This window comes from Vidua chalybeata, chromosome 6, assembly GCF_026979565.1.
Source record: "Vidua chalybeata isolate OUT-0048 chromosome 6, bVidCha1 merged haplotype, whole genome shotgun sequence".
Classification (NCBI taxonomy): domain Eukaryota; kingdom Metazoa; phylum Chordata; class Aves; order Passeriformes; family Viduidae; genus Vidua; species Vidua chalybeata.
In genome coordinates, this window is record NC_071535.1 from 40,909,030 (window position 1) to 40,926,908 (window position 17,879).

A 17,879-nucleotide genomic window follows, 5' to 3' on the forward strand; every position below is an offset into this window, starting at 1 on the left:
CTCTCCACCATCACCACACAGCAAACTGTGGTTGCATTATTTATTTGTTGCCTATGCTTTTGTAATTTGGTTTATGATGCAGACGCGCTTTTGGCACTCATGCCCATCTGCCAAAATCTATGAGGAGAGGAAATGTGCACTTCTATTCAGTTTTCATGAACAATTTCCTTCAACTCTTGATTAATATGTATGCAGAAAAACAAGCTCCAATTCCTTTAGGATACCCAAATTTTATAGTACCAGAAGTTAAATAGTTTTTCATCTGTGAAAGAAGTCTTTCAGTTGAAATACTCTACCACCAGCATACAGAAAACAGTTTCTTAAAATGGGAAAGAGAAGGAGACAGAAGAATACCATTTAGTCAAAAAAATTTCCCTGCAAACTGAGAAACAGAAAAAAATGCATTCATTATCATGATAATGGTGGAAGGCACGTCCTTGGATGCCTGTGGTAGGTGACAGAAGCAGCTGTGCCTGCAGGTACACCTAACACGGTGGCAGAAGTATTCTCTGCACTCTTTTGCCAATATACGTTGCTGTTAACCACAAGGGATGGACTTCCAGGAATAGAAAAATACAAAAAGAACATCTACTTTCTATTGCCTCTCCATTTGTAGCTCTGTTCTGGACATTCTGCCAAAAGGCCAATGGATGCAGTTTATTTCTATGAATATAAAAAAGAAGAACAGAAACAAAACCAGGCATTTCACCAGCCAAGAGCAGTGGATACTTGTCAGAGTCCAGGACATCCCTCTGGCTGCCCTGGCTGTCTCAAGACCCTGACAGGGGGCTTGGAGACCCTGGCATGAAGTCAAAAACAGCTGTGGCTTCAATTTTAGCCTGTGGAAGAGGCTGTCAATTTTATATGAGGGATTATAAGCCACAAGGGTTTGAGTAGTGTGATAGTGAAATTAACATAGGGTGAAAAATAGAATTTTGGGGTTTTTAAGATAAGGGGTTCAGGGGACAAGATGGAGGGATTTGGGCACGTCCTGATCTTCTTCTTGTTCTTCTTGTCCTCCATGTCTTGCTGTGATAGTGACACTTTTCTATTGGTTTAAGGTAGAGACACAATGTCCAACATAGATCTTAGGTATTGATACGGGAACTGTAAACATGGTACACGTAGTTTTGAGTATATAAGGTGGGAGACACCTGAGGCTCGAGGGCAGACTGCCATGGCTGCCTTGCTGAGAGGATCTCGGCAGGTCAGAGAAAGAATGTATAGATAAGAAGAAATAAACAACCTTGAAAAAGCAATTGGACGCATTCCAAACCTCTTCATTGGCGGCTTGGGCTGGGAGAAAAAGGACTTTTACAATCGTGGGGTCATCAAGACTTCATACACAGACCCTGAGAGATACTGTCTGATGTGAGGTCAGACTGGAAACCAACTCAAAACAAAATGATTTATAGAACTCAGTCTAGATGACTATGGGCCTAAGAGCCAGTCATGAAGATGAATCTATGTACATGTTTATTTACCCTTAGCTAGGGCTAAGTTAGGGCTGACACTAGATTCTATCTCTCAAAACCACCTCTTTGAGACAGCTGGCCCCCAAATAGTTATAGCTGATCATCAATTAAGAAAAGGGAAACTTCACATAACTTAACAATCTAGAGTCTCTTTCTGGAAAGTGTGAAGAAGAATAAAAAAATTACACCACAGGACCTTATAAGAGAGTTGAGAGCATATTCATTAGAAATTAAATATAAAATACAATGATGCCGCAGAACAGAGAGCAGCACACAAACAAGACACCCCCCCCTTCCCTACCCTCACCCCAATCCAAGGAAACACACCTATATAGTACAAATCAGAGATCTCAAACAGGAGGCAGAGGAGGGGGCCTACAAAGTAATTTTCTTGCTATACAGAAAATATATTATTTGCTGGAAGTCGCGACCGAGTTGTTAGGGGCCCAGGGTCAGTCACTGCTCAGGAATGCCCCTGAAGGCACACTGACCCCTATTGCTTCCCCACCAGTTTGCTGAACACATCATAGATCTCTGGCTTTTCCTGGGCAAATTGCTCAGCTGTGTTTTTCTGTAGCCAGTCAGATGAACGCATCTGTTGCTGCAGGAGGCCAATGAGGTCACCAAGGCTGGAGCTACTGGCACAGATAGGGTCCTGGTGGCGGGATACAAAAATGACTTCATCTGTGCTATCTGCTTTGCCATCCTGGTCTGATTGACAAGGCTGCTCCTCCTCAGCCAGTATCTCCTGCTCACGCTCTTCCAAAACCTTGCGTATCCGTTGCATACCTGCAGTGGTATAAGGAGAAACACTACTGGATTAGTTTAAGCCACAAGTGTCTTCAAATCCATCCAATCCAGAAAAGGATAATGTAGAAAGGGAGAAAAGAACAGAGAAGATGAGAGGATAATAAAGGCTAAGTTTAGGATTAAGAAGAGAAGGGAACAGTGCTGCAGAAATTGTGGTGGGAGGAAAAAGAACATTACTCACCTAACTGCAGTCGGTGGGCCTTGTCAGCAAAGATGATACGGAACCATCCAGGTTCACTGCACTCAAAGGCTTTTCCACAGGACAGGAGGACCTTATTATCCAGAAAACGCTTCCAGAGCAGCAACTCCTCCTCAAATGTGCCTGTCTTCAGGTACTAGGAGAGTCATCAGAAGGGCCAGAGGTTAGTACCATATAGACTACATCACTGAGATCCTCATGAATTTGTGATTCCCATAAGGTCTGCAAAGGCCAAGGGAGACACCTTTTACCTCTGATGTACAGCAGTTGTGATACAAAGGAAGAAATGGGGAGGGAATTGGCTTGAGAGTAGAAAGATTCCTGCAAGGAGGGAAGTTCACAGACTGATGAAAGGAAAAGAACAGACAGAAACATCTGGCAGTCCTTCCCTCTCTTCCTCAGACAACAGATTTTTTGAAACAAAATGCTTGTCACAATATTAACTTTTCCTCTAGATGCAGTTGTACTACATGCCTGTCCTCACCCCAGGAAAAGCCTCACTTCCTAAAACTACCAACCTTTCGGAAATCAATCCACACAAAGAAGCCTGCATTGCGGTTGAGAAAAGGAACCCCAAGTGTCTTCAGCTCATCTGTCACATACGTATGGGCAGCTTTTAGGCGAGCATGATTGGCCCTCAGGTACACCTGGTTGATCCAATCTGACCAGAAGAAGAAGATAAAGAAAAGAATCACAAGCTGAGGAAGTATTCAGATCTGTTCAAGCTTCCAAGACACTCAGTGTCTGCTTCATACTTAATCTCCTTCTTTTGTTTTCTGTTTCCTCAAATAACACGAAACTGCACAGTTTCATGTCTGCACAGAAGAGTATCTCGACCTTCCTGAGGAAGTTTCCCTACATTTATAGTTCTTATTCATTGTGGACTGTTAGCATTCCACCCTGCGTAGAGTTTGAAGCCCATTTCCATTTCCCTTGTCCTACAAGCCTGTATTCTTTGTTTCTGCTCATCTGGTTCTAGATAACACTGGCAATTTCTGTATAAATAGCTACCATGCTTCTTCCAAGCTGCTCCTCTAACTCTGCTGATCAGGAGCTCTGCAGAAATGGTCCTTTTCTGCAGAGCTGTCAGCCTTGTGTTGCACGGGCAGCTTCTTCTTGAATAGAAAACTGTCAATTAAGGTGTACAAAGAGGAGACCATTAGGGAACATAAGGGAGGGGAGATTTTCCAGGTACTGAAACATACAGAATGGCAGAAGATTGTACATGGAGCTACTGACTCACCTCTGTCTCTAAGCAGCTGCGCAACCTTGTGCTGAACAGGTCCACAAACCCCATGGAAATAACACAAAGAAGCCACTGCATTAGCAACATCTTGGTTCTCTGTATATAAAGTACCAAAACGAATCCCAGAAACAGCAAAATCCTGCAGAAGATGCAGAGAGACTACTTTATTACACTGAACCACTGGGACCCTATTACTACTAACTTGATCTTTCCAGCATGAGGAACCTGAGGAGCCCAAGGCACAGCACGATAACAACCAGCACTCACCTTGGTTATGCCCCACATCACGTGAGTCCGCTGTGGATCAGGCAATCTGTATGTAGAAGGATGCAGATGAGCAGTTAGTGTCATAGGTGCTGAAGCTTTTGGATCACCAGTGCAGCATTGCAGAAACAGAGAGGCAGCATTACACAATGACAGACAGTGCATCACCGAACAGCAGTCAAGAAGGGAAAATTCAAATGCAACCTAACTTTACAAGCTAGGAACCTATTGGAAGTAGCTTTAGATAGAATTTTTAAATATTTCAAAGACACAGATGCTTACAACTGCTACATTTTACATGCACATTTCCTGAAGCTCGTACATTTAATGCTAGAAATCAGGCTTCTGCCAATGTATTTTGTCAAGAATCAAAAGCGATGTTCTTTTACATCTAAGCCCAGCAAGACTGAGCTAACACTTAACTGAGTATATTTTATTTCCTTGCAACTGAGAACAAAAAGATAGCTAGCACCACTGCTGAAGACTAGAAATTAAAAAAAAAAAACAAAAAACTCAACAACACACCATATTTTTAAAAATATTTAAGAAGTTTTTCATCTCATTAAAACAATGATCTGGGACTACTCTATGGAAAATTAGGAAGTAAACACCAATAGAAAGTATTTACAAACATCAACAGAAACATGGGAAAAACATATTTAGGTAGGAAAAAAATTATCACCTTCAACAAATGAAAAATCTGTTTTCAGTTCTGGGGACTATCATAACCAAATACTGATGCACACATTGAGAAGTATCCCACAATAAAAAGCTAACTACCATTTTTTTACTTGCTAGATTAAATGCTGACAAAATGCATTTACCATTCAGAAATTATATTAAAAAAAAAGGGCATAAATCAATGTAAGGTGGATTCAGAATTTACTAGCTCATGACTTAACTTCCAGTCACAAGTTCTCAGCAAGGCATCATGTTGAACTGTCACTGGAAGATGGCCAGGGAAGTAGGAGCTGCTTTTACCTGTCCATGCCTAGGACACTGTGAAACGTGGCTGATTCATCAAAAACTGACAGCATGTAGATCTCATCTACTATCACATGCAATTCACGCCTGCAAAAGGACAAAATTGAGATTACAAAAGAAGGCTGCTTTTTGTTTAACAGAGATAAACTCAGGCCTCCAAATACTTGCTTTATACAAAGAAGAGGGGATGCCAAATTTTGCAGAAATAAAGCAACTTTTCTCAATTTAGATCTGTTTTGTGTACATTGAAATGATTTGACATATATCCACTTAAATGTCACCCACTGTAACCATGTAACAAGACAAAGATCCTATCATTGCCAATGTGAGAAATAATTCCTATATGTACTACCCATCCACTCAGCATCTCATAGAATCTGAATCTCAAAGATTATTATGATCCATGATGAAACTGGGAACCCATATTCATATACTTCTTTGTCTTTACAGATACAGAGAACGAAAAGAACTCAGCTTCCTACCAGGGAAGCTCAGTGCCATAGTGTTTCCTTGGATTACTGAAAAATAAAACTTGCATTCCTTGATGCAAGTTGCTTTGCCACCCCAAATGACTGCAGGGTCCATGATCCCAGCACTCCCCTCTCCTTTCTTAAGTTCACCAATGTGTGTGAAGAACAGACTGTTTACCTGACTTAAAAGGTATTCACAGATAAATTCAGGGACAGCAAGTAGTCCACCAGATTCTGGAAGCTGTATCTGACTCAGGATATCTCAGCCTTCCAAAATGACATACCTTTTAGCAAATTCCAGGTAATCCCGTAGCTCTGACAAGGAGTAGATGTCCCCAAGGGGATTTTGGGGATTCAGAAGAATTAAGGCCCTTACAGTGACACCCTGCAGAATACAAACATCATAGTATTAAGAGAGTGCTTATCATGGGAGAAATTTTCAGTTCCTCTACACAGGATTCCCCTGAAGCTTCCACCATGACTTTTCACCTCAAAGGTTAGATTTGCATGAGAAGACTTTCAGCCACCAATTAAGATTTTTTTTTACAATTAAATCATTTGCAAAGTGAAATGAGCAAAATATTATAGAATTAATCTATGATTTTGAAAAGAGGGAATTGCCACCACCAAGTAATTGGTTGCCATCTGGTCAACCAATTAATGAGAAAGATGGTCTCACATGCTCTCAGTAGGGAAGTACTTTTTCTGAGCTGCATTAGTAATTAAGAAATAATAAATTACTGAAGACTGCCTGTGAAAGTGGCAAGAAAGACAAGAATTTGAGTTAGGTGGTTGCAAAGTGTACTCATTTAGAGCACACTACTTGGCTGGAGATGTCAGAGCTAGTAGCAATTCACAGATGCAGCTAAACATATATGAGATTTAGGACAATGCCAAACTTACAGACTAACTCTTCAGAAAAGTGATATTCACTTGCATTTTATCCTCTACAGTTCCCTCCTGTGAAAATTCTCAGCATTCTTAGCGTGTTCATCTGCCCTGCTATGTAGAGCAGTCACTTTTCAGGTAACTCAGCTGGCCTTTTTGAGGGAGAAATCCTGGGTAGTCCCAGATTTTAGTGCACGCCCAAGTACATTTTTTTGGTGATATGAATGGATTCCAGTGCTTCACAAATTGTCTTGTTTATCCTTCTGTGCTGTGACCAAAACTGGACAGACACAACACTGAGGGATTCCCCCTAGAAGTGCCCCTGAGCTTGCAAGCCGTCATCTCATATGGTCTACAAGGACAACCAGAAAATGCTAGGTTTTTAAAATGCTTTGATAGTTAGGCCACTTCTGGGATGTGACATCTCCAATATATTGTAAACTTAGCTGGTAATGTGAAACTAAACTCACCTCTGCCCGGGCATCTTGCAAGGCTTTTTCCAGTTTTTCCACTGTAAGCTGAAAAGGCCGAGTACTTGTTCCAGTAATCTGAAAAACATAAAAAAGATTAAAAAGGCAAAGTTGTTTCCATAGAGACTGCCTTGAGTCAATCCACTGAGAAATGTTCCCTGAAAGAAAATAAATCCCCAACAATAATGACCTAGCAACCATCATCTTATCCTTTTATACTACAGAGAGAATAAATAAATCAATAAGTAAAATCAAAGAAAAGTCCATCATAGGCTGGCCAAAACCAGATGCTTCTTGCTATCCTTGGATAACTAAAGCAATGTAATATCTCCATCTGCTCTTCCACCCTGGGACCACCTTCAGTAGCACACGAAGTAACTTTGCTCTCCAAGGTTCAAAATGGTAATTTTTTTCCTTTCAAGAACTTTTACTGGGAGTAAGATACAAGAAAAGGACAAAATTGGAATCCAGATGCATGGTCTCAAGTGACTTTCTTGTAAACCATGTGCCCATTTTCCCAGCAATAACCTGTGTGTGTAAATGTCCACTGGCTGTAGTGTACCCTTGTTCTGAGAACTGCTTGCAGAGGTTTACAAAGGTCAGCTTTCCAGTTTAACTACAGAGGTTGTTATTCCCTTCTCTCAGATCTTACCTTACTGTCTAAATAGACATACACCAGCTTGACATTACCATAGAGGAAGACACTCTGGGTAATACCACCATAAAAGGGAGTAGCAATCAGAATAGCTTCTGGAACCAAGAAAACAAAATTAGTTATCAACAGGCCACAGTCTTCTCTCCTAATGTGCTTTAGCTAAATATGAAAGCATTTTTACAGCTGGGTCCCTTGGAAAAACTGCAATTCTACAGCCTCTTTCTTCACTTTATTTTTACATTAATTCTTTAATATTCTGCAAGTGCCCAGGTAACCATGAGTATAGCCCATGTCTAGTCTGGCAAACTAAAACAGGGCACCACAAAAACAGTGAAGGCAGACAGGGCAGGCACCAAGTGTGAGCGCATGACATCTGCAGACCACAGAAATGAAGAATTTCACAGCACAACTTTGCAGGAAACAAGAACTTTGCAGCAGACCAATGCCAATTCCACTACTTCACTTCTGTCTAACAGTATTTAAACAAAGTAACATTATTTCCCAGTAGAAAAACAAAACAAAACAAAACAAAACAAAACAAAACAAATGTTCCAACCATCCACTTACCCCCTGGATCACAAAGGACTGTAGCTAATGCAGAAAATAAAGAGCCACAACCATTTAAAACAATCACCTACAGAAGAAAGAGAAATGCTAGTGATAAATCCATACATAGAAAGTCAACACTATAAAGGAATATGACTGAAATAAATTTTCTCCCTTATTCTCCATTATAATTTTCCTGCTGAAATCCCACTTCTACCAGAATAACTTTAATCCTGTTCCTTCACAGACATTTTGTTCCAGTTCCATTTTTCATTTTAATAAGCAATTTAGAAAAATAATACGCTTAAAGTAGGGAAAAAGTTGGGGAGCAGTTCTGAGATGCTAGTAAATCAAAGTACTTTTCAACAGTTAATACGTGTTATCTTTTCTTCATGGTAAGAGCAGTTCTGACCTCCTGCCAAATTTGTGCAGAAGTGGAAACTATCGTCTCTCACAGAAGCAGGTTTGACTCCTGCTTCTACAGGACAAATGCTCACAGATACCATGAGTTTCATTCCAACTACCAGGAACAATCTGGTGCCTCGAAGAGGCAGTGATCAGCAAACTGATCAGTGGTAACCTCAGTTCTCATTAAGTGCAGGGTTCTGTTGAATTACTGCAGCCAGAAAAGCAATGGCTGTACCAGCTCCTGCTGCCTCCAGCACTCAGCAGAGACAGGAGCTCCTGACCTCCACACGCCCCTGCATCCAGGCTGTATCTCTCACAAGTCAGCAAGTCCTGCAGACTCTGGTCCTGATGTCTATCTAGCAACACTGCCACAAATTTTACAGCCTAAAACTAACTCTTGGTTCAATTACAAATCTCTGTCTTGAGGTAGAGGAATAAAATGACATGGAACTCAAACAGTGGGCACTCTTTGTCAAGGCTGAGGGACACAGGCATAGTAGGTCCCTGAGGGAGATCAAAATGTAAAGCCGCACTGAGAGTACCGGTAGGAGGAGCTAGCACACAGAAGTGAAACATAAGGCAAATATACAGTAGGCCTGAAATGTTCTGGCAAAAGTGAGCATCAAAAGCTACTGAAATGAAGAATCAATCTCATTTATATGATAACAGCTTTCATTCTTATCAAATAATTTGTTTAAAAAAACAGATTTTGAAACTTTTTCTCAACAAATGGCAATACATTAGAACAGACACCAATGGTCACTGGGTTACCTACATTCTCTGCTTTGAGAGGTGCAGGGGCCTTGCAGTAATAGGTCAAAAATTGAGCCACTTCTTCCCGTAAACTGAAAAATACACAAAAGTAAATACTGATTCAAATATTCTCCAAGAGGGTGGGCTTCAAAACCATATTCACATCTTATGAAAGTCAGATCAGGGACAGTACAGTCTGGTGAAAATAGCTAGAAAACAGGATAGCTCTGGCCCATGGAACAGACATGATTTTTACACCCAGCAGAGGTGCCATGGATAATGTCTATAAAGGTGCATGCATTTCTGATGAGCCTTAATCTGGCACAGAAAAGAAGAATTAACAACCCCAAGTGTTCACTATATTTCAAAAAATTGTTTGGAGTTACCCAATTTGTTAATGTATACAAGTGCTTTTAAAACTCTGCTTTAGAAAATCTGCATCTTCTCTCACATAAAAGGATTTTTAACTGGATGAGCTGGTAGGACAGCTAATGGAAAGTTTTGCAAAGAAAAAGATGATTTAAGTGACCTAGAAACATTTTAACTAGAGAATGTAGCAGAAGAGGTTTGTATTCATCCATTCTGTTTATTAAGCAAGTAGTTAAAAAGAGAAGCATTACAGAAAAGACTTACAACAGATGTCCTTTCCAGTCAGGATACTGAAGCAGTGAAGGGTCCATCAGATTCATATCAGCCTGTGTCAGCTGGGAAAAATGAGAAGAAACATTAAAAGCCCAGTTACTGATAAGGGAAATATGGAGATAGACAGGATCCTTGCACAGGCACACACCTGCACAGACACTTGTACAACTTCAACAGCTGTAAAACTGGATTGGGAAAGGCACTGACCATCAGAATTAAAGCAGCTTGGAGAAGCAAGGACCAGCAAATTGATCTGTGATACCTTCAGATTGTACGAACTATGGGTTTCTGCTAAGTTATTGCAGCCAAAACTTCACTGCACAGAAATCTATAAAAAGGATGCAGAACAGGCAACGTACCCATACCAATGCCCATAACCAATGTGTCTGCAAAAGACTTTCTCAGCAAATTAAGCAAACCCAAGAGTGTTTTGCCCAAGCTCTGAGGACAACAGCTTTTGGCTGGAAAAATAAGTCCCAGTTGTGAAAGCTCAGGTCCAGACTGTCAGAAAGAGTTAGAAAGGAATTTGAATCAGTCAGATATGCATTTTCCTTAATTAACTTTCAATCTATTAGTTTTTTTAATGAATCACAGCTTTCATTTATGTCTCAGTTCAAAGTTTTGGCAGCTTCTTCAGATTTATTTTTCTGATCAGTTTGGTAAGTGTTGAAGTGTAACAGGACCTTTCAAAAGACATGAGAAAATTGAAATTATCTTCCTAATAATTATTACCTAGGGCAGGCACTTTGTTCCCTATAAGAAGTTCTTTCTGATCTCAAAGACAGATTGACCTGAACTGTGGAGATACTTTTTAATACTTATGTTTAGATAAAGTGTGCATACTGCTTTTACCTAAATATTTTCAAGGTTCTAAGTATCAGGGTTTCACATAATCCAGTTCTGTGAAATTGCAAGGGAAAGCACAGCATTGATACAGGCTGAGAGAACATTTTAGATAAACAAAAAGGCAATAAACAAGTATTATATACAATGCCCCTTCCAAATATTTAATGGCAACCAAATCTATGAGTTAATATTAAAAAGAGTAAAGGTGGGGGTGACACAAGTAGGTGATAATGCAAAGGAGGAGGGAAATTCCACATGCAGTGTGAAAGCTTCACACATGGTAACAAAACCATAACATTTTCTATAGGTGTTTTAATAACTAGCGCCAAGCTCTGGAGTTTAAAGACAATGTCCTTATCCCATGCAGAATTACAACCTGATAGTATAGGATAAAAGTTCCTTCATTCAGCTGCAGATGTTCTTGGAGTCTATGTAGCTCCAAGAACTGTGCCTCCTTACATCTCTCTCCTAAACTTATCTAGAGAATGAAACACCAAACATACCAGCAGACTTGGCCAAAAATGACTATGAATTAATAAGAGGAGGACCCCTAGAAGTAATAGGGTAAGTATTCTCTAATTTAAGGGTCAGAAGTTGAAAACAGAAACTGGATACATTATTCAGTGGCAGCAGTAAGTATTTTTAATCCCAAATAGCAAAAAAATATTTGCCTACAATCCCAGCTGATGCTGCATCAGCCTCAGTGAATCCATACTGTTACTCAAGACTGCAAGGACTGAGAAGCTGGCAACAACATCTTTCTTCTGCTTGTTGCCACAAACATGAACACTATACCTGACTCACTTTCATAGAAGGGCTAATTAAGATGCAGCTGACTATTGTCTCCCTCTGCACTACTTACTGCAGTGGTGTTAGTTTAAAGGGGAAAGGACAGTGAAGGAAGGAAGGCACCACCTACACAGCCTAGAAGACACCTTTCCATGCAGGCAGCAGCTCTGCCTTACCTGTTCTTTTAGCTGGAATGTGGAGTGGTGGGGTAGCATCCCCCAAACCAGTGGAGTAGCAGGCAGAAATAAAACAGGGAACATTTTGAGGATGGGAAGTGGTGGAATGGGAGCAACCATGAACTTCAAATTGCAAAGACTGACTGTCCAACTCTGAGTCATCTTCCCTCCCCGCACACAACCACAGGTAGGAAAAAGTGCTACATGTCCACCTCAAAGGCTGCTTGCCACCTGGGTAGTGATTTTAATGGAAATCTAGAAGCATTCCTCTACAGGATAGTTCTCTTGTTTCCTTTTGACTTTTTCTACTTTTTCAGTTCTGCTATGTGTTCCACTCCTTTGCCTGGTGCAAAGCCAGCAGGTAGCAGCTGATCCACTCTGATTTTGAGAGATTTCACTGCTGCCCCACTTGCACATTTCAGGTGAGTTCAGAATCAGGTGTCCAAGTTGTGTGACTTTATAATAGATGGGTGTAAAGATACTCAAAATTAAATAGAGTTCAAAACTAATTTCAAAACATCTGTATTAAATCATCTGCTGTAAGGAGGGGAAAATAAAATTAATTTTATTTTCATCTACTTTTCTGAAATAAGTACATCCCCAGAGGGAAACCCATCACGAAGATGAAGAGAAAAACACCCATGTTCCTATCCTCCTGCAAAAATAAAATAAATAAATGTACAAGTAGATGTATTCAAAAGTGACTTTCAACAAATTTAAAATCCATAATGAAAAACTTCACCGGAGAATCCTGAGTAACAGTAGTAACTCTAGGAAAGTGCAAGCTTTGAAGAGGGACTGCACAGCAAATTCAGTGTTTTATTTTGGAATAGAACTTACCCGCTTGGACATCAGGTCAAAGCAGAGCTTGTTCTCACTGGTGCCAAAGTTTATTATACCCTAGAAAAAGAAACAGTATTGTTTATAGACACATAAAACATGTGAGTACATCACCTTAGTTATCACTTCACTAAGTTGCCTCCAAAAAGCTTACCAAAGAAAAATCAAAACACAGTTCACATAAACTTCACCATATATAACTCAAGACATGCATCTATGTGTGTACATTTCCATATATATCCCAAGCACTTGGCTTCTTAGTCAATAATAATAATAAACTGTCTGTTAATGAACATGTACTAATAGTTTATACTTCTTTACAGAACATGTTTAACTTAATCTTGAATTCACTCATTATTATGTGTAACTAAAAAAAGAAACCCTAAAGCAACTCTGAAAAAAAACAAGGTTTACCCTTCAGCAGCAGTTTTAAACAAGGTTTTGGATATGTTTTTTTATCTTAAAAGCATTTGTTTACCATTAATTACTATTCCACTCCACTGATTTGCTCAAAAACCATATAAACATGTAGTCATGATAAGTATTTGAATTACTGAATTTTCCCCTCTGGAGAGATGACCCTACAGTTCCAGGTTTGTGATTTGGCCATATATAATACGGCATTAGATTCTGAAGAGTTCAAATCTACTAGTACATTCTCATTATTGGAAGAGCTTGGGTAAATATAATTTTAAAATGTGGAAGAAAATTGAAACAACTATACACTTCTGATGTTATTAAATTACAAGTCTAATTTTAGGTATTTTTTTAAAAAAAACTACCTCCTACAGAGACAACAGTTTGTAGAAGCAGAAGCCTGTACCTCATAATACACCTAGTAACAAAAACTTCCCCTGTGTGTTTCTAGTTTGACAATCTAGTTTTCACCCCTGCACACAGGGCAACTAAAGTCAGGGCTAATAATAAAATATTTTAAAAGTTTCAAGTACTTAGTTCAGTATGTGAATGAAAACTCTAACTAAAAGTAATCCACATATAAATTATTTATATTTACTACACTTGTTACTCAGTAATAATTTGCCATGAACTATTAACACAGACCTTGTGCCACAAGAGGGCTATGATGAGCTACTTAAAACTGAGCAGCTGAGTGTAAACGGGTAGAAAAATTGCTGAGTGTTATTAACAGTAATTAAAAAAAAAGGCTACTACTTAGTAGTTCTACTTCCTGCACCCATCACCTACAATAATCAGATATAGTCAGATCATCAGAGATGGTCTTCAGTGGGCAATAGAGGTCACAAGGTGAAAGGAGGAAAATGAGCTCTGTTCCTCCAGATTTCTTATCTCTTTCAAGGTCTGCTACTGCTATTACTACGCTGATTAAAAAATCAGAGTGTGCAAACCTGAGCTAAATATAGCATTCATCTTTGGTATCTAGATGATCCACAAAGCTAATTTAATTTCTTTTCTATTCTTTCTTTCTTTTAATTTCTTTTCCTCAAATAAGCAGTTTGAATCACCTTGTACTAGTGAGATCAAAAAAACCCCCACACTTTTAGGACATCTGCCAGCAAACCTCTGAGAAACTTTTTTTCCTAACAAGGAAGCCAGGAAAACACTTTGAGGCTCTTACTCACATTGGGGTTCTTGTCTTCATCATACTTGTCAGCATGATAGGCTTTGTACCCTTCCTCAGTGGAGCCCTGAAAAACGTTGGCAAAGTTGCCACGAGCAGAGAGGTAGGGGCTTCTCTGGAAGCTGCTGGGGTTACAGAAGCTGTGCATGTCAACCCTCCTCTTGGCAAGCGGCCGAACCCTCATCTCTTGCACGTTGCTCCCTCTTCCTCCCATTCCCTCAATTTCGGACAGTGCCTGGCTGAAGTCCAAACCCTGAGGCATGGCAACAGAGGAGGAGGAGCCACTATGGCTCTGCTTTAGGATGCTGAGCATTTGAGCAAAGACATTGAACATGCGAAACTCGTGTTCCCTCTCCAGTTCAAACCGGCGCTGCTCCAGTTGCATCCGACGCTCCTCCACGTCCAAATCTCGCTGAAATCGGCGTTCTTCCATCTGCAAAAAGCGCTCTTCCATGGCCCGCTGAGATGTCAGAGTCTTCAGCAGGAGATCGTCAAGTGGGTCCCTCATGCGCTGGCCTTTCCGCTTTTTTCTCAGCCGATGCAAAGACGAGAAGCCAGGCCGGGGAACAACATTCTGGATCCGTGATGAGTTTGCCATGTTTGGCTCACTGAAACCTGTGAATACACAAAAGCAAAGAAGAAAAAGTGCAGCAGCAAAGTAGCTTGGGCATGCCTTTCTTCCTTCTCCTGCCTGTCATAAGGACACCCTTTTATCTACCATAGAGTTTATAGAAAAAACAAAACAAAAGCTGTCAGGTACATCCTGAGGTTCGCAAACAGTTTTTTAAGTTTGTTTTTAACATCACACATTGGGCATACCATGATGCTGCCAGCCCCAGCCCCTTACATGGTCTCTGTATTAACCTGAATGGTCATCAGTTCCCTCCACTAGGCTAACTATGCAATCACCACAGCCAAGAGGAGATACCATTTCTTCCTGACCTCAGACATTAACCTCCCATTTGTTATCATCTCTCCTTCTTCAGCAATTCATGGTCTTCCATCAGCCTGTCCTAGACTGGCTTGAAATCCCCAGGATTCCCAGACTGTACTCTGGGAAATGCCAACTGCATTTTCAGTGCAGGAATCTCACTCATCTCCTGTAAACAAATACACGGTTTCTGCCAGTGACTTTCAAAAACATCTTCTTTGCAAGTCCCAGCGAATGGCTTAGAAAGTCAGGCAATGATTACTCCCAAGTATTCTTCACTGTTGAGGGGCTAAAATATTAGATCTGGAACATATTTTAAAACAATGCAAATACATTTTACCTGCAGGTTTACAGTACAATCGTGGCAGAAGAGGGTGTCATGATACAATTCAGCATGAGGACAGCAGACAGCTCAGGTTATGTTCAAGTGATAACAAATAAGCATGCAAATGCGTTTTTTACTGTCAGCATTATATGCAGAAAACTAACTAGCTCAGCTTGTGGAACTCCTTGGATTTCATACACACTGTTTCACCTAGCTCAGTAATTCTAGATTATATTTACCTGCAGTGAGATACCTGCATTTGGGAATGGTCAAAACACCATAAATTCAGATATCAGCCTTCTACTTTAAAGCTTTCTGGCATGTGGAAAAACAAGGATCCAAATGTCACTTAGAAAACCAGGTGTCTATCTCTGCACCAGAAATAATCTTCTCTTTCTGGGAAAATGGGCAGAAACCTTATACTGGAATGTAAAAGGTTATCCCTACCTGAAGGTGAAACACTGGTTTCAATGGGAATCTCCACCCTGGAGATGGGAGAGTCGTTTTGGGCCCTCTCCAAGAAGGCTCTCTCCATCTCCTGATCTTCAGGGGAGCCCTGCTGGTAAGACATGGCTTGTGGGGGCTCTGGGGTCAAGCTGTGGTCATCAGAATTCACCTCCTCACATTTAATTTCCATTAGCTCAGGGTGCTGGGAGTGTCCAAAGGGCAGGGCGGAGGAGGTGAACTGGTGGTGGTAGCTCTCCACCATGCCGCCCTGCAGCACCTGCTGAGCCATCATGCTGCCGCTCAGGGAGCCATAGGCCAGGGCCGGCCGGCTGGTCAGCACCCGGTCCATCACCTCGTAGAACTTCCACGTCCGCCCGCCCCGCGGGGCCTTGCTGTTGTCCTTGATCCGCCGGTACTCCAGCTTCATCTTCTTGATCTTCTCCCGGCACTGGTCTCCCGTCCGGTGGATGCCCTTCTCCCGCAGCACCTCGGCGATGCGGTTGAAGACGTGCTGGTTGCGCAAGCAGCTCTCCAGCTCTATCTGCACCGACTCGTCGGCCCAGAGCTGCAGCAGCTCCACCACCTCGGGGTCCGACCAGTTGCTGCCGCGCTCGTACTTCTTCCCACGAAAATCCATCGCTCCCGGGGCCCCGCCCGCCGCTCGCCCCGGGCTGCGCACCTGCCCCTGCCCCGCCGGGAGGGGCTTTCGCACCTCGGCCCTCGAGGGCGCCCGGGCGGCCGGCCTCCCCCGGCCCCTACCGGGCTGCAGGGCCTCGGGCACGGCTCGGCACGGCTCGGCTCGGCACGGCACGGCTTAGCCCATCCGTTGGAGCCAGGCGGAGCGAGCTAGCGGGGAGCCGGGCCGGCATGTTCACATCCGGGGTGACGCACATGCGTGCAGCCTTATTCCGGGATAACTTTATCCCGTGCCAGGCGCTTGTCGCGCTCCTGGGGCCGGGCCGGGCTCCGAGCGGCGCCGTGGGGTCCCTCCCACCCTGCCTCTTTTCCTCCCTCTCTGCCTCCTGCCGTCCGTCCCTCCACACGGCCCGGCCCGGGAGGAGGCAGCACCGACCGTGCCGTTCCGCATCACCCCGTGCCGGGCCGTGCCGAGCCGCGGCCGCGCCTCCCCTCACGGCGCTCGGCACCGCGGCCCCGCCCCGCTCCGCCCGGCGCTGCCAGGCACGGCCCGGCACGGCTTCGCCTGTATCACCCCCGGCTCCGGCCCCGGCGAGGCGGAGACCTCGGGAGCGGTGCCGCCGAATGCCGCCGGTAGAGCGGCCGGCCCCGCTCCCACCGTGCCCCCGGGCCCGGGGCACTGGCGGCGCTTTTGCCGGAGGCGGGCCCGGCCTGGAGAGAGCTGCGGGGGTGCGGCGGCAGCCCCTGACAGCGGCTATCCCCGCTGCCCCCGTGTCCCTCGGGTACACGCACGGGGACGGGGCACTGCCCGCCGCTCCTGGGCACTCCTGGACACAGCGGAGGACCTGTGCCTCCAGCCTGGCCCTCCCGAGCGACCAGGCATTACACCAGTTTGTTCCGTTGTTTACCCGCCACCGTCAGTGAGCTGCGTGGTTCAAATCCTTCCTAGTAAGCACTCCGTCCTCTGCCACATCTCTAGCTGGGCTGAAGGACTGTAGAGAACGAATGCAAGATTTCTTCCTTTTCCTCCACACCACACCAGCTTGAATTCCCTGCAGGGATCTGTAATTGCAGAACTCGACTTCACAGAGCTATCCTGCCGCATCAGCCATGAAGGTGGCCTCAAGCCATGCTGCAGGACAGAGCTAGCAGCACCGTGCCACATCGGTGCGGAAATTTCAGTCCAGACCCCAGTCTGGCAGGATAAGGACTGAGCCCTAAGGCACCAAGTACAAGCATAAACCAGTAATTAATGAGGAAACCAGAATGACACATAGTGTGTCCATATCCTGTATCACCTGTGGCCAACATACAGGTAGTGAAGCACAACAAAGTTTGTAATTTTCCTCTTAGACCAAAAGATCCACTCCATTGCAGCACTAGGCTTTTTTATCCAACTGTTATTACCTTCACTCAGGATTTTAATAAATCATTTGCAGCCTCTATGAATCCATTTCTCAGTCTGTGAAATGGAAACAG

At 43.0% G+C, this 17,879-nt stretch overlaps 1 protein-coding gene across 2 annotated transcripts; it reads right to left on the reverse strand.

Annotated features, from left to right (window-relative positions):
- Nucleotides 1–1,675: 1,675 nt before the first annotated feature.
- Nucleotides 1,676–16,855, reverse strand: ACCS (1-aminocyclopropane-1-carboxylate synthase homolog (inactive)). Of its 2 annotated transcripts, XM_053946578.1 has the most exons (16): nucleotides 15,765–16,855; nucleotides 14,063–14,676; nucleotides 12,462–12,521; nucleotides 9,802–9,872; nucleotides 9,191–9,260; nucleotides 8,029–8,095; nucleotides 7,459–7,556; nucleotides 6,807–6,884; nucleotides 5,733–5,833; nucleotides 4,976–5,065; nucleotides 3,998–4,043; nucleotides 3,728–3,869; nucleotides 3,496–3,612; nucleotides 3,003–3,145; nucleotides 2,467–2,620; nucleotides 1,676–2,264 (listed from the first exon to the last, which is right to left on the reverse strand). In XM_053946578.1, the coding sequence occupies exons 1-16, from the start codon at nucleotides 16,399–16,401 to the stop codon at nucleotides 1,969–1,971; spliced, it is 2,784 nt and encodes a 927-aa protein (XP_053802553.1). In that variant the 5' UTR covers nucleotides 16,402–16,855; the 3' UTR covers nucleotides 1,676–1,968. The 2 variants fall into 2 exon arrangements, with proteins under 2 accessions (XP_053802553.1, XP_053802554.1); XM_053946579.1 differs by lacking the exon at nucleotides 3,496–3,612 and having other exon boundaries at nucleotides 15,765–16,850.
- Between the last annotated feature and the right edge of the window lie 1,024 nt (nucleotides 16,856–17,879).

Excerpts from the sequence above, each read along its gene's own strand:
- ACCS (XM_053946578.1), bottom strand. The coding sequence starts at position 16,401 with ATGGATTTTCGTGGGAAGAAGTACGAGCGCGGCAGCAACTGGTCGGAC. Across the intron at positions 14,677-15,764 it reads AACCAGTGTTTCACCTTCAG|GTTTCAGTGAGCCAAACATG; the intron begins GTAGGGATAACC and ends GTGTATTCACAG. Across the intron at positions 2,265-2,466 it reads GGCCCACCGACTGCAGTTAG|GTATGCAACGGATACGCAAG; the intron begins GTGAGTAATGTT and ends ATACCACTGCAG.